Source organism: Chelon labrosus (assembly GCF_963514085.1).
Source record: "Chelon labrosus genome assembly, chromosome: 7".
NCBI classification, from domain to species: domain Eukaryota; kingdom Metazoa; phylum Chordata; class Actinopteri; order Mugiliformes; family Mugilidae; genus Chelon; species Chelon labrosus.
In genome coordinates, this window is record NC_140343.1 from 7668301 (window position 1) to 7688755 (window position 20455).

General features: G+C 43.9%; 1 protein-coding gene across 1 annotated transcript; it reads left to right on the forward strand.

The window, feature by feature from the left end:
- Positions 1 to 645: 645 nt before the first annotated feature.
- Positions 646 to 19142, forward strand: lurap1 (leucine rich adaptor protein 1; the record flags this gene model as incomplete). The annotated part of the gene is made up of 2 exons (XM_084548243.1): positions 646 to 861; positions 12954 to 19142. The coding sequence occupies 2 exons, from the start codon at positions 646 to 648 to the stop codon at positions 13800 to 13802; spliced, it is 1065 nt and encodes a 354-aa protein (XP_084404369.1). The 3' UTR covers positions 13803 to 19142.
- Positions 19143 to 20455: the final 1313 nt, after the last annotated feature.

The following is a 20455-nucleotide window of genomic DNA, read 5'->3' on the forward strand; positions in this document are numbered from 1 at the left end:
GTCAGACGTGGACCCGGAAGCTGGTCAGTGTCGCCGCGTGCCGCTTGACGGTGTGGGCTCTCCTCCTCTCTCCCACTCTGCGGTTGCTGGTGGCTGTCATCATGCAGGTGGAATCTGCGCAGTGTGGATGAGCGTCGGGATCTCCAGCGAGGCAGACAGTAGTCAGCCTCACCAAAGCTCAGCTGCAGAGAGCAGACGCAGGACGCTGGACAGACTGTCCTCTCCGCTGTAGGGGACCCAGTCACCAAAGCCACGGGACATGAACAGCAGATTGCGTTATATATGCTTTGACTTGATCGCCACCGGTTTATGACGTATAGAGTAGCGGATTGATAGTTTTACGCAAGATGACGAGACAGTTAAAACACCAGTAGGGGTTTTTTTTTTTTTTTTTCTAGGCATCATTCTGTTGGAATAACCGCACACTTTTGTGTTGACACTGTCAAAGTGTTTTTTTTTTTCCCTCTCTTGGCGCAGTCCAACTCAGGAGGAGTCGCATAGGATGCCATACAATCCTAAAGGAAGCGACTCTCGCAGCTTGACGGGCAACAGTCTCAAAGAAACCAGACGGACGTAATCGTTATTTATTTATCTTTTTTTTTCTTTTTTAATTATTATTTTGTTCGGTTTAAACTCACGGGCACGATGGATGAGGGCACCGCCAGCGAGTCCATCCCAGATCTGAAAGACATAGAGATGAAAATTGGCCGGAAAACGCCCGAGGGTTTGCTCAGGTGGATGCGGGAGGAGGCGTCCTCTCTGCGGGGAGGAGACGCCAAGCTGACCACCGCGCACGACACCAGCAAGGAGACGGGCAGGAAGAGTTTGGATGAGAAGATCAGGAAATTGAAGATGGAGATGGTAAGAGTGCTCCGGCGCGTGTGGGTCGACTGTTTGGGTTGTTTTTTTGTTTTTTTTTGGATGCACAGCTGTCGTATTGATGCACCTTAATAAAGGTTGAGAATTTGATCCGGCTCTGCTCCACTGGAAGGCTGCTGTTGTGTCACTTGTGAATATTTGATGAACAGATCGGTCCATCATGTCTCGAATGTGAAAATGATGCATAGGTGCAGAACACAAGACATAAATATGTATTAATGAGGGAAATCCTAGTTAATTATTAGTATAATTTATCCAAGTTCACGTTAAAATGACTGCCACATACTTCTTAAAGCTCAACAACATCTCAGCATTCAGTGCCGAATGTGTTAAAGTCTGAAAGGCATTTAACATGCTGACAGTGGTGAATATATGGCCATGTTCAATTCTCCAAAGGGACATCCTCTGTCTCTCCTTCCTGCTCCTACTGTGCATTCGGAGACCACAACGGAACTCCGTGAAATTAAATGTCCGTATTCTTGCCATAAAGGTCAGAAAATCTTCACAGAGTTGCCAAGGTTTGTTTTTTTCATATTCCTCCTGCAGCTCTGCTCCTTGTGACCTTACCACTGGACGTTTCTTCAGGGCTGCCTAGTTTTCCAAACACTTTTTGGGCCCCTGCTAATTGTTAGGGCCTCCGGTAACCGCAGCTTTTTAGTTATTTCTAAACCTCGTACTGTCACATTTAAGCGTTGTACTTGCCCGTAGATGCTTTAGGGTTTTCTGTAAAGGTGTTTCCATCTTAACATTAGTTGCGTTTGGTCCCATAGCTGTTGGGGAAAGTACCCTCATTTTTTTTTGTGTGTGTGTGCAGGAAATGAGAAAGATTACAACTCAGTGTAAAGCATATTTCTTTGTCGCTCCTTCGTCTCCAGCAGTAAAGGAACCAAGCCGATTGCTTGAACGCTTGGATGCGACACCTGGCATTTTCAAATAACCACGTGAACATTAATAAAACGTTAGCCGTGCAGTGCTCTTATAACGTCATCCTTAAAGACATGGAAGTAAACACAGAGATAAGGATGCATTGCTATACCAGCAGCAAGCTGGTCGTTGCATCACTTCACTGTTCCTAGTGGCGGTTTCAAAGCAAACAGGAAAAACAAAAAAATCCCTTGAAGGTTTGTAGTTCTTGTGGGAAGTTAATCTCAGAGGATCCACAGAACTGTTTGGTTCAGAGGTGTCTAATGATGTCCCCTTACTCTCAAAGCACAGTTTCATTCCAGAGCTGCAAGATTTGGTAATTAATTGCAGCTTCTCGCAGAGATCGGTAAAGGTTTGTACAAAGAGACAGATCATTTTAAAACCTGATGAGCATCTACGTTTTCTCGTGATTAAGCATGTCTTTGATTGTGCCTAAAAAGCATCCTCACCATGCCAACAGCTGCACGTTGCTAGGATATGAGTTGACCACCGCAGGCCTGTAGTCTTGTGGCGAATGCACTTTCCTTCTGTTGTCTTTTGGTTAACACTCTGCTCAAACCAATCACACAAATAAGTTTTTTTTATCATCCTTCATTTCTCTACACACTTTGTATTGTTGCGATATATTAGCGATATATTATACTTAAAGACTGCCTTTCACAAATTAAATGATTATCCCGTTTGTTCTCTTGTCCAGCCGAGCCCAGTCTTTGTTTAATGGTGCAAATCAACAGGAAATATTCTTCTTTCAAAACAAATACCTCGCTGTCTTCTTGTTTACACGGACCCCACCTTTCTCTAAACAGCGGAGGTCTAAAGCAACGACGCGCCAGTGCTACAGTTGGGTTTTTTTTTTTTTTTTTTTTTCTTCCCCCCTCTGTGATCATGTATGTCATACATTCCTGTGGCGGATGCAGGCGTGCACCCAGTCTGTGGCTGTGACACGGAGCACATGCACCACCACGGCCCAACTCCCAAACAAAGCAAGCTGTCTTCTGAGGGATAGAGAGAGAGAGAGAGCTGCTCCAAATGGTTACATTCAAACATCCAAAACACATTATCAGCTTGGACGCAGCTTAGAAATAGAAGCTTACTTTACTCACTGCAAACTCATGGTGGTGGCCGTATGTGAGCTTGCCGACTCCTTAAGGAGGAAATAGTGCCACCCCATGCTGTAAATGAACACTTCCTGGGGAAACATTATCAGCTGTTATTATCCTCGTCAGGAATGTGGGCCTGTGAGGTTGGAATCTTCTGCCACTTTGGTGTAGTTTTAATTAGACTCATTGCACATGTAAATGTTGTTTTGGCAAGCTGAAAAGTACAATGCATCATCTGCATATGTAGTCACAGACAGAATTGTATTAGTCATAGGCTGTATAAAGATGGACGGTGGAACCGCTTCTCAAAAGTGAAGCCGTATAGGTCATAAGCTCCGCCCCCTCCATGTTAGTGGATGGGACTTGGTTTCAAGGATGGTTTCTGTTATTTGAGGTGGTTAATATACATGCATAGCCCTGCGATGGACTGGCAACCTGTCCAGGGTGTACCCCTGCCTCTCGCCCGATGACAGCTGGGATAGGCTCCAGCAGACCCCCGTGACCCTTAAGAGGACTAAACGGGTATAGAAGATGAATGAATGAATGAATGAATGAATATACATGCAAGTACAGTGGATAATCCACTTGTAACTGGTGGCGGCAGAGCAAAGCGTAGTATTAATTAAACAAAAACGTGAGTGAGGCTGACGGAAGGGTGGTCGGATCATCGATATCGCGCCTCCGTGTGGTTCCACTCTCGGACCGTACTGATCAGACTCTGGCTCCAAAGTCCCAAGATGGCGCTGCCCGTATCCCCGGGAAAATAGCATCAGTTTGGCCAATGCAAGGAAGTGGGGACACGTTGTCTATATTTACATACGGTCTATGGTGCTAGTGTTTATGTCTGATACAGATAAGTTCCATCAGTTTCAGCTTTGACAAGCAGCTTTGTCATTTGACTGTCTATGAGATGACAGGTTTCCGTGATGCTACCTGAAAAAGCACCCCACTTTGAATTTTATGCACAGCTCACACTGCTGCTAAACATCTGTGATTAATGCATACTGGGCCTATTTTTTGTGTAGTTGTGGGAGTTAAAGAGGGTAAACACCAGTCAGATCAGTTTTTCTTTTCAAGCAAGTGTAAATAAATCAAATTGGACTTCTTTCATATCACATCTCGGCCACTTTCATATGTGGTCCTAGGTCGGATTCATATCTAATCTTTAGTTATGTGACAACTATAATAATGGTCCGACTGGAACATTGCACTTTTCCACGCACTGCGTATTGCATGTCATCTTTATTCAGTGTCTGCACCTCACAGCCTGATAACAATAAACAAGCAGGAGAGCAATACCAGCAACCGCAAGGTCAGTGGAGAGAAGAGGAAGGTGGATGTTTGTTTGACACGTATAGAGAAATTTTTCGGTTTATATATATGCATACGACTTAAATTTTAGTTAACTCTGCATGTGTGAGAGTTTAGCATCTGTTCACACCAACAGTGGCATGCATGTCACTTACAGTGTGCACCATCAAATTAGAATTAAACTCCAAATCAACTGTTCTAGGTTGGAGATGATAAGCTAACCTTTAGTGCACACTTCTCCCGACACTACTGGCAGGCTCCCAAGTGCGTATTTGACCAACGTGCCCGGTTTGGATTCACCAAGCACCCAGAGTTTCCATAAATCTGTCGAGAGCAGGGAAGGAGACTGATTTGTTAAGAGTTTCGGTCGTTAATCAGGTCCGCTGCGAAGGAGGAGGGAAGACGGGGGGAGAGAGACGTGATAGCAATAGAGAGCCACCTTGTAGCTGGAGGGGAGTGAAACTTTCAGCACAGAGCCGGATTGCTCCTCTTCTGTTTTGTGTTGTGTGTGTGGTTGTTTCTTTCATCTGGGAGAGTGCCGTAGTATAATGAGAGTGCAGAGGAGAAAAGATGTGAGCATTGCACTTTCATCCCAAATCTGCTTAGTAAGATGTGCAGTAATGCACGCGCAGAGTGAAGCTAAAAGGAAAGAGCTCTCATGTACACACAGTTGTGCACGGAGTCTAGCAGAGTCCCTGGAGTGTGTAGTGTTTTTTTTTTTCTCTCTCAACACTTTCTGCCATGCTGAGAAGCTCATTGATCCACATTAACAGGCAGGGAGTGAAGGAGGAAGCTGATACACTCCTATTTTTTTTTTTTTTTATGTTTTCACCTCATGTTACTTGTTCATCTGTTACTCTTTGCAGTATCTGCAACCACAGATGTGTGTGTGTGTGTGTGTGTGTACCATATTGTCAGTGTAGCTCTGCCTCTTGTTAAATATCAGGACTAACAGCATGTCATTTCTGATATTACTCACGGGGTATGTTCGACGGTACGTTACAAACACATTGTGTTACAAACGTCTAATTTTGATCTGAGCCTGCAACAAATTGCTATTTTAATCAACACTGGTGTGGTGGCTAGCACTGATGCCTCACAGCGAGAAGGCCCTGGGTTCGAATCCAGGCCGACTGGGGCCTTTATGTGTGGAGTTTGCATGTTCTCCCTGTGTTAGGTTAATTGGTGATTCTAAATTGGTCGTAGGTGTGAGTGTGAATGGTTGTCTGTCTCTCTGTGTTAGCCCTGAGATAGACTGGAGACCTGTCCAGGGTGTACCCCGCCTCTCGGCCAGTGACAGATGGGATAGGCTCCAGAACACCCGCGACCCTCCAGAGGACAAGCGGTTACAGAAAATGAATGAAAATGAACTTCCAGCTCTATATTTTTATTCTAGGATTCCCCTGTCGTATCTTTGCAGTTCAGCTCCCGCCAGAAAACGGGCAACGTTAGCTCACCTCCCCAGGTTATTGTGTCAAACTCACCCTCTTTCTGTTCTGTTTGGTAAAAAATGCGTCCACATCTCTGAGCCTGAAGCAGGTACCCAATAGAAATAAATGATGAGCTCGACACAAGAGCTGAACAACAAAAAGGGATTACTTTTATATGCATCATATATGTTTAATATGAACACGTGACGTTGGCGGAAATTAAATTTCCCAGGTTGTCTTCTAAATGTTTTATACTTGAAATAAAACTGAAATGCAGAATTGAATCCTTTCATTAGTGAAGCTAACTAGCGGATATTTGGCAGCTTTGCTTGACAAATGACTAAAACGAAAATCTAATAAATGCAAAAAGCCTCTCGTGTTGAGCTCATTAGCTTTCTGACACCTGGCTTCAGCCTAATTACTGTACGCATACGGACTTTCTCGGCGTGTACGGCTCGATATGAACATTTTGCAGAACAGCGAGCTGAAGGCAGATAAACGCCGTCATTAATGATATCAGTTTGGGTCCGTGGGTGGGAGCCGTTTTAAAGCCTCTGCCTTCTGAGTTCGTCCCCAGCCGCCCTAATCGGAGACACACTCACCACTGATCTAAACAGATTTACTGGACAGAGACGCTCCTTTGCAGCCAGTGAAGACTGGCAGTCAGCCACACACACACACATACGGAAAAACACACACCAAAGGCCCTTTATGTATTATCTGTTTGGTATTTTAGTCATGATCAGCGTCTGTATATAAAGCTATCAAAGGACGAATGTTGCTTTATGGTTTGAGGGATGTCATTCTCTTCTTTTTTTTTTTTTCTTTTTGTCCTAGTCTCCTTTCTCTTTTCCCTGTCTTCCACCTCTAGGCAGATTAATGTCAGTGCAAAGTCAGCTTTGAGTGCAGAGCTGAGCTGTAGGGAATCGAAATCATGTCTATTTAATGTCAGTCTTTTTTCTCTACCCGACTACTGCCTATCTCCTCACAGTTGTCACAGTCAGCGCAGGGTTTTGTGCTAATTAAATCATTGCTAAATGACCTGCAGCACCTTTATTCCTCCACCACGTTTTACTCACTGTGTTTGACTACCCATCTGTCTTCTACTGTTGATTGTAACTGTACTTTTTATGCACAGTACGCCATGCACGAAAATAAATGGAAAAGGGAACTCTCAGCTGACGAGAATGGGCTTCTAGTGCCAAGCTTAAAGCTGCTACTTATTTTTCTTCTTTTTTTTTTTTTTTTTGTTTTTGCATCGACCTGTGGTTTGTGCAGTGAAACCCTGCCATGTTGCCATCCAGCACATGTCTGGTTTTGCGGTAACACAATGGAAACACAATAACAAGAACAAGTGGATATTTTCCACAGTATTTAGAGGTGAATGCAGACAGATGGAGCTGCTGGAGGTTCACGGAGAGCCAGCGGCGACCTTCTGTTGTCAAATGGAGACTGGTGGGGAGGAGGGGGGGTCACCGCAAGGACGCTGCATGTCTGCAGAGGGAGTGAGTTTGATGGGGAAGGTGAAACAGCAGACGGGGACACCAGGTGATATAATAGAGAGCTGGTGTATGAGATAACCATCTGACTAAGGATTCAGCTGTCTGCTAAGTAGCTCTGAGACATTAGGAAGCTGTTTGGCATCACAAATCACACTGTGCATATGTGGTTATCACACACTGAAGTCTGGATGTCTGTCCTCTGGAGCACCCTGATGAATAACGCTGCGAATGAATGAAGAATAAACTGAAATATTATAATCTAAACACATCTTTAAAAGACCCAGAGGCTCGTGTTTCTGCTTTTGTCCAAGCTGGCTTGTATTCGGATGACTATTTATGGTTATAATAACACTGCGTTAACCAAAGTAACCCTTGAAGTTATTGCTACAACAAAGACAGATTGAAGACAGATGGACGGGAGGAACACGGGGAAACAGCTGACGACAGGTTGCAACCGAGCCAAGAATATTATTAGCGCAGATAAGAATGATGTCTTAAATAACAGAAGTGAACGTAATGATTCTGTAACGATGTCCCAAAACTTGCAGAGCAGCTTAATCATTTAAGATTGAGGGTTTTCATTGAAACAGGAGACGAAGAAATATCCGTAAACAGAGCCAATGAGCAATCAATATTGAGACGTTTTACCTAAAATATGTCGGTATTCATAGTTTGTGTGTCTTGTGTAACCATGCAAGGACAGTATCGGTCCAAAAAAGGGATCCAATTCACTGTGCCACAATTTCCTTTGCCACAAAATCCACAGTTTTAAAGAAGAATTGTCCAGGACGGTATCCAAGATAAACTGCAATCTGACAGAAAGTCCTGCAGAGTATCCATAATAATAATAATAATAATAATAAACTTTCCAACGATCAGAACATGTTCTGGCTTTAAGGTCTGAAGCTTGAAGGTATTTCAGGACTGTTTGGGAGTCCTGGCATGGTCTTCTCTTCTTATCCCTCTACTTAAAAAAAAAAAAGATAAAAGTAGGTCAGTCAAAGTCAGTGAAGGAAACACACCGACAGTTGAATACCCTCAGGCAGAGGAGATCGCTCAAGTGTTGGCATCAGTCGCCTTCTCCCGTGGGTGTTGGCATCATTGATGCTGAATGTTTGCGCTCAGCTGCTACACTGGTGTGACATGTGCTACAAGCATGTGCACACGTGAATTTAAGCGAATGATATAAGCACCAGATCCCAAAGTGATTTGTTCAAGGTAAATGGAAAAAAAAACCAAATCATTTTGGGAGCATGACAGATGAGTTTAAAAACACCCGAAACCGAGTGAAAGTTCTCTTCATCAGCAGAATTACTTTAAATAGGAAGTGACAGAGAACACACACACACATTGCCAGATATACACCGATCAGCCACAATATTAAAACCACTGACAGGAGAAGGAAATAACATTGAGCATCTTGTGACAATACAATGTTCTGCTGGGAAACCTTTGGACCTGGCATTTATGTGGATGTTACTTAGACACGTAGCACCCACCGAGACCAGACCAGGCACCCACACCCCATAGCAATGACACTCCTTGATGGCAGCACATCTCAAAAAATGTGAAGGTGTTCACCTGGCAAATTCACTAGATCCCAAAGTGATCAAGTATCTGTGGGATGCACTGGAACAAGCCTGATCCACAGAGGCTCCTCCCCTCAACCCATAGGACCCAAAGACCCCCACTAACAACATTCTGTTACCAGACACCACAGGACACCCTCAGAAGGCCCATGTCCTACACAATATAGGTCATAATGTTATGCCTGAACGGTTTAAAAGGCAGGCCTATGAGCTTTCCAGAATCCTGTGGATCATCCAGTTGACGCTAGGCGTCATGCCCAAGTAGGAAAGCTGAAATCTGTTTGTGCTGATGCCTCAATAAATAAATAAATAAATAAAATGCAAAAAGACGATTAATGATGTTTTGGTCCTCAAGGTCCTCGACCTCGATGCCTCGCTCTTATCCTGTCTGAAGTTACGGTAAAAACCTTTTGGCGCCCGTTTGACCCTTTTTCACTCCACAGAGTCTTTTCCGTAATGAGCATGTTTGACTTTGTCTCATAATTAAAAGCTGTAATCAATCCTTTAAATTAACGGAGATGAAAGAAATCCCTCCAGGAACAGCAGCACGCACACAGTGGAAGGCACAGTTGGCACGAGTGCACTGGCACAGAGACGACAAAGGAGATGTTTTTAATTATTTCTTTTGTTGTTGTTTTTTCAATTGGTTACGCAGCTCAATAGGTATTCAGTGTTTTACAGATCATTTTGCGATAGATGATACATTTTACAAGACCACAATTAAAGGAGGCATGCAGGAGTTTAGATGGCAGACACTTTTTAAGAAGGTGCATTCGTTTGTTGTGCACATTTACCACATGTCTGGTTGTATCTTAAGGGGACAACGCTAACAGGCGAATAACTAAAACTGTGAGACGTGACAGCAGCCGTTAATCCAGTGGATCTAGTGTACGTTCACTGACGGGCACAGATCAGCAGCAGCAGTGTTCACAGGCTGGTGGAGCGCAGAGCTTCGTTAGCATCGTGCCACCTCAGCGCTGACAGGCATGGAACCGCTTTTTTTTGCCGCCCTCATTAGGCAGTCGGTCTCCTGCCAGCCAGAAACCTCAAACCTGAACTCCACCCCGTATCTGCTCTTACTCATGCGGCGCTCCTCCCTGCAATTACGTGACGCGTGTTTAATTTACAGCAGAGGTGGACGGACGGGCAGTGCTGGGTTTTCCTCTTCTAAAATACCTTGAGTGATATCTAATGACTCAATGTTACCTCATTCGTTTATCATTGCTGCCGCCAGTGTAATTTGACGTACGATCAAACTTTGGCGTAAGCAGATTTGCACCACACTGACCACGCAGCTCATTCGATAAAGAACTTCTACTGTAACCTCACATCCTGTCCCATGAGCGGTCATTCCTGCTCAGCTGCCACACTTTGGGGAATTTTCTCCCAAAAAAATCCCTTTCCTCCACACATTTAATCACTTACGTATTTTTGGATTTGAGTTATAATTAGAATTAGACACAGGGTAAAGTTTGGGGCATGGTTTCATGGTTGTGGTAATGGTTTAGGTTTCAGTAAGCCTTTGCAAGTCAATGCAGTGTTCTACAAGTCACACAAACTACCCATTTAAGTCTGTCAAGGCACTCAGGCTAATAGGTGGTTTATATATTATTTGACGCCGTAGCTACATCAACAGCCCAGACCCTATGCACACCCTAACACCGTAGCCTGATGTGCACCTCCCCAGAAATGCAACTACCCGCCGCGGCGACACAGACTGCAAGAGCTGTGATTGGTCCGCTTGTTAGTAGCGTGTTGCCGCGTCAGTATTTCCGGCTGCTTCTGTATCTCCGCAGTTTTCGAATTGATTGTTTTGGATCAATAACGGTGGAACGCATCGAGGAAAGGTTAACTGAGGGGTTAAATTTGTATGACGCAGTTTCGCCATTGTTGAAAATGGAGCCGACCAGTGGTTGGGTGGCGTTTTTACAGATCGAGCTAGACTGAGAATCACTCAAGTATAAATGGCGTAGGCTACGTGCGTAGGCTACGTGCGTAGGCTACGGCGTCTGTGTCCCGCAGTACCTTAAATGATCCTTTTAGGCTAAGTAACTGTGTTTGAGCTCGTGGAGCTCTAAATGTCATCAGCTGTGATGACAACTGACAAAAAAAAGACGGCGTGCTTTGACTAACAGGAGCCAAAATCAAGATGTTGTCCTATCTAAAGTGATTCTTTTTGACCTTTGACACTTTGAAATGAAGCCTCTTCTGACCCTTTAACAAAGGCCACGGCCTGAATGTGGTCATGAGTCAGTGACCAATCAAAGGGACTCTTTTCCTCCTTTGATGTTATTGTTTGAAGAATTTTTAGAGGCTCGAAGGAAGGAAAGTACCCACTTTGGAAAGTGGAAAGAACAGAGAGGAAGGTTAGGGAAAAGTGGGCATCATTATGTTCTCGTATCTTAGTTTCCCTGTTGGAAAACCTCTGATTTCCATTAGCTTCCTAAATTATGGCTTGCTTAAATACAGCTGGGAACGAACTGAGAAAGATGAAGGGAAACCCACTGAATTGAAGAGGACTAAATGTGCCAAAGCTGAAGTTTTACCTTTCAGAATGCGGCGGTGTCCTGAAATACTGTTTTTTCTAAAGGTCGGCTACCACTTACACATAGAACTGACGTTTGAAACCGTTCACTCCTACATACACTGACAGGGAGGGGGATTAATTTTTTCTTTTTCTTTAGGTGTCTTGAGCGTCGGTGATGAACAATGACAGAGCTGTATAGACAATCCCATCAGTTCTAACGCTACGCAGGGCCTGGAGGATGAATCAATTAATTCCTCTCCACTATTTTATTGATTTAAAGGAAATTGTCGAGGCACACAATGACTTCAAAAGGTCAGAGGGCAAAGGTCTTGAAGGGCCTTAAGGTTTATGAACATTGACCTATCAATAGAAAAAGGCTGGATCTGTAGTTTTTTTTAATTTAAATAGCCCTTACACGCAGCCTCATATCTCAACAGTGTTAATTTTGTATAAACTAATTAAATCCAGTGGTTGCAACTGCCATAGCATTTCTTCCTGATTTCTTTTTTTCTTTCAGTTCAAATGGAAATGCTGCTCTTTTCACTTCACTACATCTATCCGGCAGCTACGGTTACAATTTCCTTTACAAATTAAGAATCTACTTTTGAAATTTGAATGAATAGCAACATGTACACTAGTACTTTGTGCACTGAATAGTTTATCTTTTCACATTTTAAATGCATCTTGCAAGTTGTGGTTACATTTTGAATGCATGACCATCCACATTCTCATGTTTTAATTTAAGTTATAATCATAAATGTGACTGAATCACACAATAAGTCTAATAGTGCGTTAGCCTGACATTTTTTTAAATAAATTACACAAATATGTTTATATATAGCCTAAGAGAGTCTGATTAAAAGAAAGTAATAGAGACAAAAAAACTGTGTGCACAGGAAACTGGGGGACACTGAGAAATCAATTGCTTTGAGAGAAAGAAGTTATCTGCAGAGACGAGTGGATGTCATGAGGCCTCACTTTGAATCGCGGTGCAATATATCACCTCTCGTCCTGGCACTTCACTGTAGACCTCTGCAAATGTATTCTGCGGGGGAATTTTCCGTGACCGCAGTCGTCTTTTTTCCCCTCGTTCACCATTAAGCTTTTTTAGTCTCCCACGCAGGCATCAGGCATCACCTAAGAACATTATCAGTGGCTGTAATTCCTGATGTAATTGTTACTTCATTTATTTCTGCCAGATGTCATTGTGACTAAATACATTTTCAAATAGTTCGAATCATTTTCGGGTAATTTAAAAGACAGTTTAAAGACCACAGAGGAATTTAAAGCTCATTCTTGATTTTCTTCTCCTCTAATGTGTCGTACTTTCCACCGTATCGTATTTCCATCTCTCAACAACTTCTCCTGCAGAGTCAGTTTTGGCCATATGGTATTTCCTTCTGTAAGCCTTTTCCTCTCTACCTTACTTTATTTGTTTCCCATTTTTAGTATTGTAGGCTCAACCTGCCAGCGTCTGTTTTATGTTTCTCCCAATTATGGTAATCTGCAGTAGTTTAATAGTACTGTATTATAATGGTGTTTGCACTTGTCTCAGGAGCCAAAGCTGACGGCTTTAAATAAACATCTGCAGTGGTTCCCCAGGTTCCCCATTGCACACTATCAAAACATGGGCACGGTGAGAATAACCATGCCTCTGTAATTGCAGAATATCCCTTTTTGTGTGTCCACAGGTTCACTTACGATCGGTAGACGTGAAGATCCTGCAACAGCTGCTGGCGGTCCACGAGGGCATTGAGGCGGTGAAATGGCTTCTGGAGGAGAGAAGCACGCTGACCAGCCACTGCAGCAGCCTCACCAGCAGCCAGTACAGCCTGGGCGAGGGACCTGACACCTCTTGGAGAGGCTCCTGGAGCAGTCTGCAGGACCCCAATGACAAGCTAGACAACATCTCCATTGGCAGCTACCTGGACACCCTGGCAGACGACATGGACGAGTACTGCCCCTCCAGCTCAGAGTCCGTCATCTGCACCACCACACCACTAGCCTCAGAAGCTACAGCCGGGGGTCGGACCACAGCAGGAGGTTCTGTTGCCACAGTGCTTGGGACGGGAGCAGGAGTAGGGGTGAGGTCTAGTACCGGGCCTGGGATTGGGGTTCGGGCTGGAAATGAGAATGGAAATGGGCCTGGAAATGGGACAGAGGTGAGAGGTGCGTATGGGAATGGGGTTAGCAGTGCTGTCACCGGGACAGGGGTTGGTGGGACTTTAACTGGGAAACCAGCAGTTCCTGTCAGCTCTCCCAAAACAAAGTCAGAGGGCCCCAAGCAAGATGCTAAGGACAATAACCAGACACAAGTCACTAAGGCTAATGGCATCCTAGAGAAACCAACCACACAAACAGGCAGCCCGACTCGTTCCAACCTCAGTGAGAAACTGGGAACCAGCCAGAGCCCCAAACTCAAACCTTACAAAAACGGAAAGATTGACTTGGACACGTGCAAAATGAACGGCAAAATGCACCTGGAGTACGACGCCCACTGGCGCTGGGTGCAGTCGCAAGAAGATGTGACATTTTTGTAAGAAAGACAACGGAGGCGGGATTAAAGACACCATTGGACGCCCCTTCTGCAACATCAACGACCACATCACCGAAGGCTACGTGAAGCCTGAACCACGGCACAAAACAAGGCTCCTCTTGGTGAAAGACACTGTGTTTCAAAGACGATGACATGTTTGCTCTGTTGTTCCCTCGTGTGACTGCACTAACGTACTATTAAAAACATTGATGTCAGCATTGAGATGGATGCACACTGCAGGATTTTGACCACATTTAGCCAAACAGGGGCTGCCTCACTACAAACGTAGAAGAATGCATTTTAAAATCCTGTGTCATAGTTTTTCTCAGGGTATTTTTTGGCATTCCCTGGTCTTATTTTATTTTATTTAGTCTTATTTTCCCCTTAAAAGCACAGTGAGACAATCTGCCAGACAGCTGAAACATGACTTCAGATTGTTTGACTTTCAAACTTTCAAAAAACGGAAAAAGAGACTCCCACGTTTACTCTATGCTTCTAAACCCAAGGTTACTTTGGGACTCAGTTACCGTCAGTTTACTTTAAACATCCTATTGAACATTTTGTGGACCCTCTATGACAGTGATTGCCAACCTCTCTTTATGTTTTGACCCATCTCATTACAAGAAAGTGACATATCTATCATTTCTAAGCAAATCTTTGACAAAAAAAACAATACAATAACCAAAATAATTATAACCAAGATGTTTGCATATTGGATTTAGTTTTCATGCACACTCTTTGACCTTGACTTTGGGGTCCAGGCTCATTGACTCTTAGGTTGGAAATAACCACCAGGGTCCACAACCCTGCTCTAATGAAGCCTACCGTACAATAAGACCAAATGCCCCTTTATTAAAGTCAGAAATAAAATGTAATGTATAGACACATATTTATGGACAGTATGTCTCCTCCAATGGTTATAGACAGCATTACTTGATAGCGCATTGATGAAAAAAAAGTATTTAAAGCGTGTTTCTCCCCAAAGACTCCCTCGAGCAACGGTAGATGAGATGAATGACGTAGAAAACAAAGCACTGAGGTCAGTAAAAAGCTTCACTCCTTAAAATAATTGTTAGTGTGTTTGTGGATCTAATACCTTCAGTGCTTAACCGGCCATCTGCAATATCGTGTATTTACTGAATGACAAAACAGCTACTCTGTGCATCAGGTACTAGTTGTGACTGGTTGTAGTCTGGTTCTTGAGTATGGCTGAATATTTTTCTAATTCAGTCTGAACAGTTATGATAACCTGTGTTAGTTTTTCTCTAAAGCAGATGTTGTGCCTGATCGGTGTAAACCTTGACTACATATGCCTGTGTTTTTTCCCAATGAGATGACTGCACTGTTGTTCTGAAAATCTTTTGTTATTTTTATTTTATTTTTTTGCCTCGTTCCTGGCTTCGCGTGTACAAATGGCTAAACCAAACAGTTCTGTGTGCTCTCGGGTGTTGACTGGTAAATGTGTTATGCTGGCCGGGTGGATATTGCATGCCCTGCAAAGCTGAAAGCTGAAAGCTTTATTGGTTGATTTGTGAGAAATGCGTGAAAGAAGGCCGTACACAATCAGAGAAAAAAAGCAATATTTCTCTAAGCCTGTCTGCCGGGCTTACGTAAGCAGCCTCCTCTCAGCAAATCTAATAATAATGTCTGTTCTTCAATAGCTGACGACACTACTGACAAGAAAATGCTGTGTGTGTTTGTTGTGTTCGCGGGAGCGTAACAGAGAGAGGGGAAGATGCCGACTGCTTTCCCCAGCACAGCTGGCCTGTCAGGTTCAGATAAGAATAGATGACTCCCGGAGGTTTTCAAACATTTTTTGGCTCATTCATCACAGCGTTACTACACCTCCTACCAGACCGCAGTAAGTCATGTCAGTGGTGCAGGGAGAGCGCGGCACATCTGGTAAAGGGAGGAGAACGCATTACATAATCTGTGCATAGTGTTTATGCTAAGAGATCTGCATAAAAGGTAAATATGAGCATTGTTGAGCTCCACAATGAAACATGTCAGTCAAATGAAATTCATGCCGGCCCCAGGATCCTAAAGGCCTTGTAAGAAAACCAACTGACCATTTACTAAGCCCTTGTTACTGCTACACTGCTGTGCAAGCTTTCTGTAAGCGCACACACTTCATCTACGTGTATTCAGACAATTTAACCTTTGACATTAAAAGGCCTTGAAGGCGAGGGTGAGCAGATGTGTTTAGCCAATGCAAGGCTACATCACTGGACGGAGATGCTGTAGCACAAACCTCCCAACAGAGCCGAACTTATCTCCGATGGCATCTAGGGCTGGGCCGTCGCGCGGTGGGAACGCATTATACGGTGGATGTTTGAGATGCGAACAGGGATTTTAAACACAAACTGTAACTGGTGAATCTCGGCGGTGAAGCTAAAGCTGTACTTCAGGTAAAATGCTGGTTTAGCCGGACGTGTTCTGTTTCCCAAATTGCCAAGTTCATTAAACAGTCACTTGCCACTGCAGTCAGTGTTAACTATTAGTTGTTATTACTTGTTGATTCCGGGTCAACACAGCCCGGCTCACTTCAATCCACCTCCTGCCACGTCTTTCTCTTTTCCACGTCTCGGATGTTAGAGTCAACATCTCTATGTGTGCGTTGAGTCACTGAAGTGTTTCCTCTCTCCTCCTCCTCCTCCTCCTGCCTTTATTTTCACCCTTCTTTCCACCACCACTGGTTTGATGGAAACCTTCGCTCCGTGCCAACACACACATCATGTGCACACAATGCCCTCTCACTGGAGACAGCACCATAAAGGCCGGCACCACAGAAACAGCGACCATACGCCAGTCCTGGAGACAAACGAGGAAAACCGGGCTAAAACCTTGAACTCTTGGACAAGCAAGGAGCAATCCCCCCCATCCACCCACCCACCCATGCCGGGCTCTTGACTCTTTCTCACTACAAGTAGAGCATCTATCCATCTCTTTACAGTTACCTCAGCCATGGTGAATATATATTCCAACCACAGTATAGACATGATGTCATTTGAAACCTCCTTCCTCTTTTAACATATGTGTTGGCCGTAAAGCGATAATACATGCCGAAAAAAAACAAAAAAACTCTACCCTGCTTTGGGGTTTTCTCTCCAAATTAGCTGAGACATATGGAAAAAAATACATCTCAGCGAAGGAAACAAACCTGTAAAACGCATTACATCAGCTATCACGCGTCTTTCTGAAGATATACTGCAGCCTGTAATGGTTTAATGTATTTTCACTGGGGACGTCCAGTCTAAAACTGGAATATGAGCACAGCTCTAAACGGCTCACTGGCAGAGATTTAACGAGTGCTGACAGTCTAGGTGCCAGGAGGAGCTGCTTGTGGTCTGATTGTTTTAGAAAGAGGGATAATAATGGATGGTTGCACGGGCAAGAGTGGAAATGTCCCTAAATGGTTGTGGAAAATACCCCCTTCTTTTTCATTCAAAGCGGAAAGAAATAACCCGTCACTTTACATATATATTTTTTTAGAGGGTATGAAAGTAAACAGCCCTCCCCCCACCACCCCTCCCTTTAAAATCCTTCCGCTCCATCCTCTCTACGCGCCCAAGATTTATCAGATGCCCGGTGCGTGATGTGTTTGCGTTGGCTTCAGGTGCCTGCGCCCTCCGGCTATTCTGGGCACAAGACAAACAGCGTGCTTACATAGACCAGTGCGGTTGCCATGGCAGCAGGGCCCGAGCAGGCTCCGGCTCCGGTGTCTACGTAGAACAATGTTTAGTGGATGTTTAGTCAGATAATGGCAGGTGAGAGGAAACGAGACAGCTGGTGACTTTGAATAAGGCCGGCTGTAATATGTGGTAAAAGCTGAAAACATAATAATCATAATAAGGTCGCCTGTACGTTTTCTTTTACTAATGCTTTAGAGATTTGCTGTAATCTGTGAGTGGTTTCTCATTTGCCTAATCATTTCAAGAGACTTTGGAGAAGTCTGTTTATTATCAAACTACTAACCATATTAAGTCACTTATGCATATCATCACACATGATGTGACTTTTTATGACTGAATGCTGACCAAGGTTAACAAGTCATGAGCTCAATGTGCACATCTTTCCTTATTGAGTCATAAATGTGACGCCGTCCTCTCTAAGACCTGCACTAATACACAGATGAGCCACAACATTATGACCACTGACAAGAGAAGTAAATAAGATTGACCATCTTGTGACAATTCATTGTTGTGCTGGGAAACATTTGGACCTGGCATTTGTGTGGATGTTACTTGTGCCCAGACCAGACCCCTCCACCCCATAGCACAGCCTGACACAGACACACAACAGCACAAGGTGTTGACCTGGCCTCCACATTTCCTAGATCCCAAACTGATCAAGTATCTGTGTGATGATCCACAGAGGCCCCTCCCCTCAACGCATAGGACCCAAAGCCACCCCCACTAACAACATCCTGTTGCCAGGCACCACAGGACACCCTCAGAAGGCCCATGTCCATTCTCTGATGAGTCACAACTGTTTTGGAGGCACAAGGGAGACCTACACAATATTAGGAAGGTGGTCATAATGTTATGCCTGATCGGTGTAAATGTTCCCTTTGAACTTTTGCATAAAATTCACAAAGCCACCCACTCTGTGTCAGTCTCAGCTGATTACTCCAGCTTAGTAAATCCCTTCTGTCACTGATTTTCCTTTTTCCTCTGTTCAGCGTGAGCTCACAGCTCAGTCACCGTCTCTATTAGCCATCCGATATGCCGTCAAGAGCCTTTAGAGCCGGCAAGTTTTGGGCATTTAAGAGGAGCTAAAAAACAAAAAACCAGACGGGTTGTGTCTCCCTGGAGCCAGAGAACGGGGACCAACAGCGCACAGCGTGTTGCTAAAAGGAAGCTTCCACTCCCGGTGTCCTGCTGTTTTTCTTCCTTCCCCTTACACAAACACAAGCACAATTTATCCCGGGTCTGACGTGGGTCTCTTGGTACCTGGCAGCAATTCCCCCTTCTTGAATCTCATTTGTATTTCATTCTCATGTTTGTGCGTGTTTTGTCCACATCTCAAACTGTTGAATGAAATGGAAGTGAACTGGAACAAACCCCACTGAGTGCACACTGGGCTCTGAACCAGGTCCAAGATTTAACTTAGGCAAAACAAAGCATAGAGGATTGGAAGATAAAAGCCACAGAGGCCGACTGCAGTTCACTGGATCAGCTGAATCACTATCTTGCTTGAGTGAGTGGAATGGTTTTTATTTTCACGGTATGATGCCTTTTTATTATTTTGTTATGCGATGTGTCAAAAGGAAAAAACACATTTTCGTTTTCTTTGTAAAGTGAAAATTAACTGATTACATTTGTTGCTGTGGAGGATTATATTATGCAGTATGTAAATTATATAAGCTTATAATGATTAAAGATATTTTAAATGTTTTTGTTTTCCTGTGTTTGTTGTCGCCTGCCTTTTAATTAAGAAAGAGAAGGACCGCTATGATTTTTACTCCTGAAAACATCCTATTTAGTTCAAATTCCTGATCCTTTGGGATTAGTTTGAGAAACTCTTGCAGTGTATCAGATATTTCCCACGAGGAAAATGCTTCCAAGAAAATTAAAACCAGAGCTTTTCCCGATCAGCAGCTGTTTTTCTCTCCTGACCTCTTAATGTCAACTTCTCTGAGTGGTTCCATGTAGATTGCTGATCAATATTTGGCCCAGTACTCCCACAAAGGTTCATCAATGCAGGTCCATTAGCACTCAAAGCACTCAACGGCTACTTCCCCAAAACAACTACACGGACGACAGAATGCTCTGTGATCAAAACAAATAAAACACTAGTCCTTAGGAGTAACTAAATGACGATAGAGCATCTTCAGGCAGCAGGCCATGTGATATTAAACACATAAGAGTAAAGCTTCGTTTATAACTGCACAGCCAAAAATTGCAGTCGTGGACCAAAGTGGTGGACTTCACACACCTCTTGATGTGATCACATCTTCACAGGGTCTCACATCAATCAGGCTTAACATTATGACCACTGACAGGAGAAGTAAATAACATTGGCCATCTTGTGACAATTCAGTGTTCTGCTGGGAAACTTTTGGACCTGGTATTCATTGGTGTGGGTGTTAGTAGACATGTAGCACCCACCTAGACCAGACCAGGCACCCCCACCCCATAGCAATGACACTTATTGATGGATGCAACCTGACACAGGCACAAAAACACTTTAGGAACAACTAAAAAAAAAAACATGAAAAACAGCACAAGGTGTTGACCTGGCCTCCAAATTCACTAGAACTGAAACTGATCAAGTATCTGTGGGATGATCCACAGAGGTCCCTCCCCTCAACCCAAAGGCCCCCACTAACAACATTCTGTTCCCAGACACCACAGGACATCCTCAGAAGGCCCATGTCCATTCTCTGATGAGTCACAACTGCTTTGGAGGCACAAGGGAGACCTACACAATATTAGGATGGTGGCCATGGTATTATGCCTCATTGGTGTACAACATTTGACTTCTCAAAGTGCTTTTCAGTATGGTTCGTGAGCATTTTCAGTGCACAAGGATCTATAAAGTCTGCAGCATCCATGTTCTCCGCCCCCCTAGTTACAGCTTAGAAGTGTTATGGTTTATCTGAGCTAAAGAGGACAGACAGTATCAAGTAATCTAACAACGACCTCTGAGGCTATT